General features: G+C 39.0%; 1 protein-coding gene across 1 annotated transcript in view; it reads left to right on the top strand.

The window, feature by feature from the left end:
* Positions 1-12,571, top strand: part of LOC126474116 (esterase E4-like) — a 61,475-nt gene extending 48,904 nt beyond the window's left edge. Inside the window, exons 9-10 of the mRNA XM_050101542.1 lie at positions 286-421; positions 10,526-12,571. Of these exons, the coding sequence (XP_049957499.1) occupies positions 286-421; positions 10,526-10,712 (323 nt within the window). The 3' untranslated portion in view covers positions 10,713-12,571. The remainder of the gene's footprint in view (positions 1-285; positions 422-10,525) is intronic.
* Positions 12,572-13,369: the final 798 nt, after the last annotated feature.

Raw genomic sequence — 13,369 nt, 5'->3', positions numbered from 1 at the left:
GAACGAAATACAACCAGTTTTCGATCAGTGATGTCAGTTTTTCGTATTTAAGAAAGACTAGTTGGAAATCGGATGATCTGTACAGTTTTGAGCAAGTCTGAACCCCCCCACAAACGACATCTGCCAGAGTTACAATCCATAGGGCTCTATCGGTGTCTAGTGCGCACAATTTTCATCAGTGTTATCGTAAGTTCTTCGAACACTAGTGGACAAGTCAGAATGCAATTTAAGGCTGAAAAATTGAATTGTAGATCTTCTGTGATAGAGTGACCTTCTGTGTTACAGGAGTGGCCCATGGGGACGATCTGTTTTACTTATTTTCTAAGAATCCTTACTATCCAACATCTCGTGACATGCCCGAGGAGGACTACGAAGTCGTTAAAACCATAACCAAGCTCTGGACAGACTTCGCTAAAACTGGGTGAGTATGTATTAGATTTAATAAATAAGACCAACATTTGGTGAAATGTCCGAGAAAAACTGTGAAGACGCTAAAACCATTACCAAGCTCTGTGCAGACTTCACTAAAACCCGGTGAGTATTTAATAAATAGGCCAATTTGTCAAAAAGATATTTTGGTGAAGCAGAGTGTACTTCACCAAGAAATTAACTGTCAGAATTGATTGTGTGTAATGGACATGTAGCACAGTTTTTACAGTGGTTATGAAGGGTAAAGAATTTCAGTTTACGTCGGCACTGGCAGTGAGGTTCTGCTCGTTTGCACTTGGAACGTTTGCTGATAACTTTCGTGAATTCAAACGCAAAAACAATGTTTGACATTTGCCCAATGCAGCTTTCGGTAGAATGTACCGCTGAACATAAAAATGCCTATTACAAATGTGTGTCCGAGTTTAAATCTCGTTGGCTGTGTCATCATCCACGGGGACCTAACACACCAGTGGTATTGCTTTATTGCTGATTTGCTGTTTCTTGGAAATTGATTTAATGGTGGGCATGACATGGTTGATGGAAAGAAATTCAATACAGTATGGCTACTTTCTGCTAATATATTGTTTATTTTCATAAGTTTAAATGCAGCGTGTGCAACACCTGACTGATCCCTGCACTCATTCAAAAATTTACAGAGTTGTAAACAACACACAACAATTCAGGGTTAGAGATCGTCAGTCTACTATGGGTAGCTTATGTTCATGAACTCGTATAGCTATTTTACAACTCCCTAAACCTGTCGCATGAAACATTTCAAAAACTTTTAGTTGTGACAAGTGCGCCGTACATCTGCAGCACAGGTTTTGCCTCGATGCCTTTGTATAGCAGTACATATTACGAGTATTACACATCACTATGTAACATAACTTCTGTAAACAGTGCTTAATTTCTAAAATTGTAAGTGCCAGAACGGACGTCTTGAACCACACAATCCCTTCTTCCCAGCCACAAAAAACCTTGGTGTATTGTGCGCGCGCACACACACAAACACACACACACACACACACACACACACACACACACACACACTAGCCCCACGCCATTCTGGCACCTTCCGACCGAAATTAAGCCCTGCACGATAAACGCCACATCAAACAGTTTCAATTAGGCATGTATATGAAGAACTGAAGACGAGTTTATTAAAAGATAATATGCGAGCATACCATTAGTAGAGGCTCTGCACGGTTACACCTAATATGAAGGTAGTATGAGTTCTCCAGATCCTTAACTAATTTTCCTAGTGGATGAGTAACTGCAATTTATGACTAGATATTTATTTACTCGTATAAAATTACGTAAAGTTATCTTGCGTAGCAAGAGCAGATGTTGGCATCAACTTTATTAGTAACTACGAGGAAATGCTGAAAAGTAATGAATCCGAATTTTTTATTCCGTTCTCAATATTCTCATTATCGGTTGAAGTATTACATGTCATTCATACAACTCGGTCGACTTTTTCACTTCGCTGACTCAAGGTACAACCCTGTGCCTCTAGGGGCCTGCGAGTAATGATGAAAACGATGGTGTTAATCTTAGCGTGTGTGACAATGCTCGGAATGATGCCGATGGTATCCATGGGAATGCGTTGATGAACTCATGAGACAAAATCATCGGGCCGTAACAGCTCTGAGGTAAGTATGGCATATTACGTGAGAGTGTACAGCTCATCTTTTCAGAACAGCGAGACCCTCATAAAACTGAAAGGACGAATTCGAAAAGGTCGTCCACACACTGAACACCCCTCTTTGAGCAAGACAATGCCAGACGACATACGAGTGCTGCGACACCTGCAACAATCCGAGGCCTTGGATTCACTGTCATCGATCATCCTCCATAGTCCCGGCTTGGTCCCATCAGATTTTCATCTCTTTCCAGAACTTAAAGAACAGCTTAAAGGACTTCATTTTGATACTGTTGAAGCGGTAAAAGCAGAGGTGATGTGCCTCAGTCAAAGAAGTCAGAAATTCTTCAGCGACAGCATTAACAAATTGGTCTCTAGTTGGGAGAGATGTGTTCATCACCAGAATGACTGTGTTATCAAAAAAATATGTAGATAAAAGTAATAAAGATGCAGATGGCAATGAAGTTTGTTTTACTTAAAAAGCTTTAAAAGTTTTCACATAAAAAATTCGAACGCATTACTATTCAGCACACCCTCGTAGCTCAATAGTGCGTTGATATTTTAATGACAATCCTTAAAGACCACAGTAGTAGTGTCTGTAAACTTTTGTATTTTGTGTTCATGTAATTAGCTTTATATTTGAATGGAGGCCACTATTAAAGTCTCTGTCTTCGATTCAGTGGTGCATGCCGTTGTAGAAAGTATTTATGGACAAGCAGTAGGTGCATAAGATTTTTCGTTGGTTCGCTTTTGTAGTTGTTAGAATGTTTTTGTCAGGAGGCTGTGCAGCCAAGCGGCCACGTGTAAGTAAGAGCCTTTAACATTTCTCTGGACTTGGAAAAATTACATCAGCGAAAGATACGAATCTAAAATTTCTCTATATTCCTGTGTTTTCGGTGGTCGACTTTGCCAGACTTTAAGGACGTCTGCTTCACAGGACTAAAGATAGCTGTGAACTGTAATTATTTGCTGCAGTTGAGATTTATTTTCATGTATAATGGACAAATTGCATATTTTTCGCAATGGTTACTCTAAGCAACGAACCTTAGTTTATTTCGCCACTGACAGTGGAAACTGCCGGTTTCGACTTACAACATTTGCTTTTGACTTCGTGAATTAATGTACTGTTGAATGAACTTCGCTCTCACATTTTTTGGTATTCGACGCCCTACATACACTACTATCTCATTAATTTTTTAAAACTGTTTTTCGTTTGAATTCGCAATTCATGTGACGTCATCGTTCTCGTACGTGAAAAACTTACGTTTATGAAATCGAATGGATACTTACAAGTCTCTAGACCTGTCTTACGAAACTTTTCAAATACGTTTAGCAGCGATTAGTGATTTAACCTATAAATATCTAGTTCCGCGTGTCTCATTAATACTTCAGGTTTTACCCAATCCTTTTTCGCTGATTTCTTCATTTAATAAACATGGTTTAAAAATTGGGTCTTTGTTAAATGTGTGGACGTTAAGGTGACGGTGTCCAACCGATCCCACACCTATCACAACGAGTCAAGCCAACAAATTGGGTTGTGCATTGCACACCAATAGCGGCCACTACATTCGCTGGTGTACTCCTAAGCTGCCCTTACACGTTTACGAAATGAAAGTAAGAACCAGTAAGATTTCTTATTACTATTCAACACTTCCATAACATCTACTTTCTAAGTCTTCTATTTTCCTTTTGTAAGTGCGATTTACCACCAACGTTTCACTTTCAAATAAGCATACACTGTTGACAAAAACTTTCAGAAAAGACGCCCTGAAACTTAAACTTATATTTTGTCCCAACAAATTCATTTTTCCTGGAATGTTTTCTTGCTGCGGCCTGTCTGTATTTTATATTTACTTTGCTTTGGCCATCTCATTTTGCTGGCCAAATAGCAAAACTCGATTCTACGTTTACCGTCCGATTTCCCAAACTAATTCCCGTACTGTGACTCAATTTAATTCCGCTAAAATCCACTTCCCTTGTTTCACTTTCATAGATCTTTGCCTTATAATGTCTTTTTTAAACCGCTAGCCATTCCGTTACACTAATCTGCCAGGTTCTTTCCAACTCTGGCAGAAAGACAATGTCAGCGGCTAGTCTTATTGTTTTTATTTCCTCTACCTGAATTTCGAGTAACAGGGCGACAGACTACCTTTCCGTGTCACTCGCTTCTCAGTTACTGCCTCCTTCACACGCTCTTCGACTCATAATATGATTTGTGCATAAGTAGTAGTTAATCTTTCTTTCCCTGTATACTATCCGCAACATTTCCTGAATTTCAAGGCCTATATAGCGTTCAAGATGGTCAAATGTTGTTGTAATTCTATTGGCAAGAGTTTCGGGTATTTCTTCATTTCTCTAAAGTTCCAACAGATCTTCCACCAGGTTGGCTTCTATAAGTAGTTCATTCTTCCTTTTTGTAATTCGTGTTTTTATTTAGAATCTGTGATTTATTAGAGTGATAATTTAGTGATCTGCCCTGTTTGCAAGTGAATTCTTACATTCTTCTTGAAGTCTGCTGGCATTTTGAACATCTATATGCCTTTCATATCAAAACGGATGTTATTGTCATCGTTGGTTTTTCCAAGGATTTCAGTAATTTTAGCAGCAAGTTGTCTATTCTATACGGATTATTTGACGTTGGCTTTCATGCAGTGGCTAATTTTTCTCTCTTCCTTGTCTATTTCCTCTTCCTTTTGCATAATATTTTCATAAAGTACCTTTCCTTGCCCACCCCTTCTCCATATGTATTTCACTTTTCAGCTTTACCATCTGCTCCGCGAGTCTAGCCATGGAGTGCGCCACTCTCCGTGTTATGTCCTGGTCGGTTGTAGTGCCTGTCGTCCTCTACTTGTTCGTTTGTCCTGTCTGTTCATTGTTAGCGATACCTCCAGCGGCACCCCCTACTGGCAGCTTCACGTCTCTATTCTCTCCTGCGCACCGCTCGCCAGTCGCTCGTGGCTATAACACAGTACGTTGTCCTAAAAGGAGTTGTTCATCAGAAACGTGGGTATCGCAGGAGTGCCCCAGGCAAGTGTGATAGGACTCGTATTATTCTCTGCATACATAATTAACCTGACGGACAGTGTGAGTAGCAATTTTCGTCTGTTTGCTGGTGATGCTGTGTTGTACGAGAACGTGACGTCGTACAGTAATTGTAGGAGGATAAAGGATGACAAACTGCATTCCTAATTGCTCTAAATGTATAACAATATAAGTCAATCCAGATGAGCAGGAGAAACAATCCTTCAAACTTCGTATACATTATTAGCAGTGTGCTGCATGAGAGCCACATAGATTACATATCTAGGTGTAATGTGCAGAGCAATATAAAATGAAACGAGGACGGCAGGTTGGTAGTAGCGAAGGCGAATCTGGAGAAGGTGTAGTTCATCTGTGAAGGAACCGACTTAAAGAACAATAAATAACCCATCCCTGAATACTGCTCGAGAATTTGAGATCCCCATCAGTTCCGACTAAATCAAGACAACGAAGCAGTCCAGAGACGTGCTGCTTGGTTTGTCACTGTAGGTTCGATCGGTATCGAAGCATTACAGAGCTACTTCGTGAACTCAATTGGGAGCCCCTGTAGGAAAACTACGTTCTTTTCGGTAGACACCATGTGGGAAACTTAGAATACTGGCATTTGATGCCAGTTGCAGAACGACTCTACTGCTGCCAAGGTTTATTCCGCTAAAGAACCACAAAGATGATTCCCTTTTCCCGTTTGCGATTGTAACAAGAAAGGAAATCACTTGTAGTGGTATGTGGTACACTCCACCATGCACTGTACGATTGATTGCAGAACTTGTAGATAGTCGTACATGCAAGAAAGTTTCTTCAGTTCTCCTACTCACTGTATCTACCTTTCCGACAGTCATACACACCTACGTTGCTTTATATTTTCCTCTAGACATGCTGAGGCTATTTTGTACTTCCTGTCAATTTGTTGTTTAGATATGTGTATTACCTTATGCCTCCATCATTTGAAGCATTTTTATATTTTCTCCTTATGTCAATAACATATTTCGTATGTTTTCCAAGCATTTCTTTGGGCATCGCCCTGTGGTCTACATTTTCCTCCGGTACCTTGGCTATTTCATCTCTCACCTATTCGTTTTGTAATCTGTTCCTTTCCCCTGTTTCAGTCAATCGTTGGCTACTGCTCACTCTGAAACTGACAACAGCGTGTACTTTTTCCACTTTATTCTAGTCTCAAATCCTTTCGCAGTTTCTTCAGTTTTAATTAAGTTTCATAAATAATAAATTATGAACACTGTCAACATTTGCTCTTGGAATGTTCTGCAGTTTATAATGTTACTTCTAAATCTCTGCCTTATCGTTAAATAATCCATCTTAAATCTTCCGGTGTCTCCACGTTTTTCTTCCACATATACCTTCCTTCTTGACTCAGCCTGTTAGCAATTATTAAAATGCTCACAATGAGACCTGCTTCTGTATTAAAAATATTTCGTTTTGTTTTGATAATCGGGTATTTCCTTATCAGAAATCCTGGAATTACAGCCACCAAACTTTACTGACTACTATCGTATGTAAGTTCAACATCTCCCTTTCTCTCTCCGTGTTCGCGCTCGTTAACCAACATATCCGTTTAAAAGTTGTAACATTCCTTATTCAGAATACGTAAACTTCGTTTCTGACTAACTAAAACACTCAAAAAGCCCGCGTTTGGCAGAGGGAGGCTATTTGACATCCGAGCATATATTATTCAGGCGGATGCCATCATCATTACACCGTGCAATAGAGCTGTACGCGTTCGAGAAATATACCGACTATATTTCTCCGCTGCTTTAAGTCTTCCGCAATTTGAACATAGCAAGGCTTATGTTATAAGGTCACTTATCCATACTGTTGTTAAAGTAACAACTGTAAAGGCTACTGATCCATTTTACAAACCGTTTAAGTTAGCTGGCCGCTATCAATATTGTTAACGCATTCAAGCCATCCCACTCCCACAGCGGGAAAGTCCGTAGTTCTTGGGGAAGAAAGGGGTGGTGTGACGTGTCGGAGACGTGGGGAGGGGAGATAATGTTTTGCTGGACCAAATATTCCTAACGAGTGAGAAAGCAAAGCATTGTATTCTTGATCAAACACTTTCTATAATGTTCTCTGAATCTTTTCAGATGATGCAAGGATAATTCTTGCAATATGACAATCTGATTTATTATTCACCTTTCGAAAAAGTTCTTATTCTGTCGATATTTCTGTGATTATTGAAGGAGGAAGTATGGGAAAATACACGGGTACGTATAAGCTAATGTAAATTTTACAGTTTGAATGACAAATGAACCAAATGTTTTGCATATTGTAATTATATTATTGGCTATAATCTGGACCTTCTTCAACGGTTTTGTCAACTAATTTGATCAGGACGTTGCAGGATACTTCTCCAACACATTACTTTACTATCTGGTGTGATTTTGCCTGCCACGAATTCCTCTTCTTGTCAGTCTTCTCATCTCTGAGAAGCACTTGCAGCCCAATTATTTGCTGTGTGTATTCCAGTCTCTGTCTACCTCTACAGTTTTTACCATCTACAACTTCCTGTTCCATGATGTGTTAACAGATGTCCTATTACCATGTTCCTTCTTCTTATCAGAGTTTTCCATGAATTCTTTTACCCGCCGATTCTCCAGAGAAGCTCCTCATTCCTTACCTTACCAGTTACCACACTTTCAACGTTCTTCTGTAGCATCACGTCTCAAATTCTCCGATTATCATCTTTTCCGTTATCTCACAGTCCATGTTTCACTACCATACAATGCTGTGCTACAAACGTACGGTCTCAGAAATTTCTTCTTCAAATTAAGACCTATGTTTGATACTATTGGACTTCTCTTGGTCATGAATGCCCTTTTTTCAGTGATAGTCTGCTTTTGAAGTTCTCCTTGCCTAGATAACAGAATTCTTAACTTCATATACTTGGTGATAACCAATTGTGAGTTAGGTTTGTCGGTGTTCTCATTTTTGCTATTTATCATTACTTTCGTCTTTCTTCGGTTTATTCTCAAACCATATTTTTTACTTATTAGACAGTGCATTCTATTCAGAAAATTCTGTAATTCTTATCCACTTTCACTGAAGATAACAGTGTCATCAGCTCATCTTAATATTGGTATTCTGTCACCTTGAATTTTTCCTTTCATTACTGTAATTGCTTCTTCGATGTACAGATTCATCACTAGGGGACGAAAACTGCATCACTCACTTACACCCTTCTTAATCCGATCACTTCGTTCTTGGTCTTCCACTCTTATTGTTCTCTCTTGGTTCTTGTACATATTGCATAACTTACATTTTTTTTCCTATAGCTTATCCCCTATTTTTCTCAGAATTTCGAACATCTTGCACCATTTTATATTGTCTAACGTTTTTTCCAGGTCGACAAATCCTATGAACGTGTGTTGATTTTTCTTTAGTCTTGTTTCCATTATTAACTGCAGCGTCAGGACTGCCTCTCTCGTGCCTTTACCTTTCCTGAAGCCAAACTGACGGTCCTAAACGTTCTTCTTGATTCCTCTGTAAATTATTCTTGTCAGCAACTTGGATGCATGAGCTGTTAATCTGACTGAGCGATAATTCTCGCACTGGTCGTGTGATACATAGCAGTTTGTATTTCAGCAAAATTTAAATAAACTTCTCAGTAATACACTTTGAAACATTCCGTACCACAGGAAGCTGTGTTATAGAATATACGAAGTCTGTAGTAAATTACACATCTTTATGTGCATTACTTTAGACGTACTTTTCCTTATACACTCAAAAATGGGTGTTGCAGGAAAGGAGAAAAAAGATTTTATTAGTATTTACGCCAGAAACAAGTACCTTACTGTTGGCCATGGCCGTATATTTTTCTCTTTTTGGTCTTCATGTAGGTCTGATCCTATTGAAGTGCCTTTTTGTCCGTATCCTTCAGTGCCATTTCCGAACCAGCAATGTGCACATCAACAGTCTCCTTCAGTAGTTTTTCAGTGAATGGAACTACCTAAAATTCTAGTGTCATAAAGAGGTCCTGATTCTTCCAGAGTTAACATTATTGAACACAACATGTGCAACATAAGAGAAAATACTCGTATTAAAAACAGTAGATGGACAATACGTTGTCCTTGGGAATCTCTTCTGAATGATGTTATTAAAGCTTTCGTTCGTGTCTTGTGTTCAACCAGCTGTGCATTTACTTTATAAATCGTAATGAATCGCTTCGCAAATGGGTTCACAGTCTTTTATATTCTACATATGTCTCCTCTGATGGCAATAAATAAACATAATATGCCAGACGAGGACAGAGTCAGGTTGAAAAGGGGGGTTGGCTCTTTACATTGGTTTAAACAAGATGGATTATAATCATTTGCAGTACGGATTAAACTCTGAAAACTGGAAACAAAATTTCTAACACGCTAAAAACGTACTGGTGGGAACCAAAATTTCAACATCTTTGGCCTATTTTACATACGCCTCCCCTTAACCGAGTGGCAGTTTCGTCATGATGAATCATTTTAACAAATTTCCTGTTCGTCAACCTCGGCTGAAATGTCACCTACTGTTATAATGTGACGCTTTACAAATTATCAGTGTCGGTCTTAATAAACTTCGCGGAGAGAAATGCGTTTGTAGGGGCTGCAGGCTGTAGAAACAATTCTGTTCGGTACCTTGTTGCTCTCAGTATACATGTATGGCTCTGAACAGAAAAAAACTTCTGTGCCATGTCAGTGGATGATAGAAGTCTGTAATCAGAGGTAGTGCAAATAAAAGTAACAGAAAATAGTATCAACCACGACAGTTATTGCCAACAAAATCTATATGGTGTGATACGTCAACAGAAATTCGTCAGGTCGCTCCCTGCTAAGGTCTAGGCAGGCAATGATGACAATGTTCTGAAGTATCTGAAGGACGCAATGCTGGGAGCCCCCACTACTGAACGATATGTTATTTATTAATACGCTGTATTCCAAAGTAATACGAATGGTTCACACGTTTCTCCTTCGGAAACGGAGGAGCGTGTTTCAGACTCGATTAAGGATCACTTGTTGCACTAATCGGACCTCTAGCCTGATGAGACGTTGCTTAAATACGACTCTGTTACTTGATTAAATAACCTGATAGCATTCGTGATATTTATCAAGAAAATCTTCACCCTCCTGAAGTCATTAAGTTTCCATGTTGAGTTAAAGCACTTGGAAGTAAGACTTAATGAGAGAGGGTAAAAAATATCAAGAGTCCGCCCTTAGTGGACGATGAATACGTATCATACTGCAGAGGAAACCAAAGAAGACATTTTCCAAAATTTCATAGACGAATTGTAGTTTTGACACTAATGTAGTTGCGTGCAACTCTTCCTATTGATTTTAGATTCATTTTACTACAGTTACGTGATATAGCTTCAAACCATCCATTATTATAACGTTATTTGCCAATAAAGCTTTTCATACATTTCAGAAATCCCACACCAGACAACGACCCTGTGCATTGGCCCAGGGTAACATCAGATGGTGATTTGGAGTACCTGGATATAGGAAAACAGCTGGAAACGAAGAAAGGTCTCTTCCAAGAGCGAGTGGATTTCTGGAGGTCGCTACCTCTCCGGCAAACAAAGCGATGCAGCGCTACCAAGGAAGAACTCTAAAGTTGATTCAAATGAGAATTATGTATTAATGCTTCGTTATTTAAGAAAATACAAAGCATTTCGGTTCACATAATACGAAATATGATTTTCAGCTGTCGTTAATGGAATTACTTTCTAAAAAAACGTTTACTACTTAGCGAAAATTTTCATAGAATAGCATGTCCAGTTTTTGCACTGTTTTTACGTATTACGCTCAACTCTCACTGCAGATAGTACTGTGTATATTGCAGTGGGCATTAAAGACCTGTTTGGGCAGTGTTTGTTTTATTTTGATTAGTTATCGAGTTCCTGGCAAAGGCTTGTCCATATGTCCGTGTCAGCACGGCATGTGAGCAACACTATTGTTCTCTGGATTGTTATTGCTTTGTGTGCGTGACGCAATATACCTCGTAGGTCTAGAGGAGTGACGTTAGATGTGAGCTGCAAGACATCATCAGGCGGCAACACGCCAGTCAATGCGATCTTCCTCAGCACGGTCTGCGGTCCACGAATACATCGCTGTCTCATTGCTTGACGCCAGTGTCGGCTCACATTCATGCAGCAGTGCTGAAGGTCTGGGATTCAAGAAACATTCCTACCACGATACTAGGCTCTTGAAAAACATCCACTACTACGAGCGTAGATAGTTGAAATACGTAGATAAATAAATATACAATAAAAAGTTTAAAATTCTTTGTTTTGACAAATAGTAATATGAGCTCAGAACGTCAATACTGTGTACAACAGAAATTATTCCTTTTTATTTGGTTTCATTTAACTGGATGGACTTGGATATTGCCGCTTTCAGAGAAAGCCAAAAGTTCGTTTCCCTCCAGCTTCATGTCATGTGAAGTTCTTTCAGCGAGGACTGGCGTTGGAGACGGGTTCTGAGTTCCTCTGCAGTCGAATCCACCGGCACCCTTTCGGTATCACATTCTCTTGGAGGAAGCAGCTTCAGTTTTCTCACAAGCTAAGTGTATATCTTTGTATCCAGCAAAATTGCTGCTTATTTATCCTAACGTCTCTTTAACATCCCGTTAGGGACTGGGATTACACACAATGAACTTAATCTCATCCCACTGCCTACTGTTGGTCACTGTGTTGTCATATATACACACCATTAGTTTGGTTTAGGTACTTTTGCGTGAGGTTTCTTACTTAAAATAGGCTTTCATATTTACAGATTCTCTGCCCAAGTCATTTTATTAAATTTTTTTTGTTAACCAGTCATTTTCACAAAATATTACCTAGATTGTTAATATGCTTTTATAATCCGGATGTATGGTTCACATATCTTGAAGTTCATTTTTCATTTATTTATATACACATAAAAGGCAGTCAGAGACAAGTCATTAAAACACATCAGTGCCTGAAGTACGTGAGTACAAAATGGCAAAGTACTTACTATCAGAAAGGATTCAAGTGTAAAAGAAGGTCATCCAAAAGGAGCACAGGAAAGAACGTCTAGTTACTCGTTTCCTGTCAGCAGAACATTACCATTCACGTTGCATAATAACATTTTGTGTAAGTGTACTACTAATGTTTACTTTGTGAACGGGCTAGTACGTTATATACATGTTTTTTATTGTTTTGTGCTTAGGTGGTACATGGCACACAGTGCAGTGTACCTCCATAAATGTTTCCATTTATTAGCAATACATCATCCTCTGTCATTTTACTATTCAATCAGCTGTATTAGTTTATGACCATATTGTACTGTCACCACAAAGTAAATGTCATAGTATCGAAATGCGTTAAAGATAGCGTGTATTCAGCAATGTCTAAGTCTGAGATGCACCTTTGCAGTCTGAGGAAACAACATTACACCTGTACGAATGAAACATTGAAAACCATATTAATATGTGTGTCCGTATGCAATCGAATAAATACAATTCCAGCTAGTATAGATGTTGTATCACTGATACATACATATGTTGCAACTATAATGCTAATTCCAAACGAAGTCAAGATACGTAATGTTCCATATGTTCCAGTTCATTCGGCAAGAAGTTCAACCAATATCCTCGTAGCCGGTACTTACCTTCCTTGATGTTCATTTATTGGTTTTGTATATGTTGAAGCTTTCTCAAATCTTTGTGTGGGTACAGACGTTGAAGTTATTGCTCCTTGGATCTGAGGAAATAACAACCTGCATGATGATATATGATCCTTCATATAGTAGCGTACACTTGCTGTTTTTTCGTTTGAACTGTGAAGATTTGCAGTGAGTCTTGGGTAAACAATAATTTCCTTCATCACAATTTTACGTGTTTCTGAAAATCTTATCGACTGCAACTTTCAAAGTTGCGCTTGATTTGTGAATGCAGTTAACACTACCTTTCCTATTTCTTCGTAGGACTTTGCTTCTCTTGGAAATTTCGGAAGAGTGTCTACCCCCTCCTTGCTTTCTCTGACATTCAGCATTTAGTTTGCAGGAGTAGGTCGACACTGTAGACATCTATCAATCCGGACAAAAGCTCTTCTGCAACTTCCAGTAACCTCCATATGATTCATGTAATCAGTTCCTTATGGTGTTCATTTTCTCTATGTCAGAAACAGACAGGGGTAAATAGGCAGACGAAATACTATAGTTATTTAGAAAGACAACTTTATAACTATTTCTTTTCTCCTGCTCTGTACGTTGACCGGGTGTCACTGCGATGGAAGTTTTCATCATT

Source organism: Schistocerca serialis, chromosome 4 (assembly GCF_023864345.2).
Source record: "Schistocerca serialis cubense isolate TAMUIC-IGC-003099 chromosome 4, iqSchSeri2.2, whole genome shotgun sequence".
In the NCBI taxonomy this organism is placed as follows: domain Eukaryota; kingdom Metazoa; phylum Arthropoda; class Insecta; order Orthoptera; family Acrididae; genus Schistocerca; species Schistocerca serialis.
Note: the sequence above shows the minus strand (reverse complement) of the source record. Positions and strands in the feature narration are given on the sequence as shown.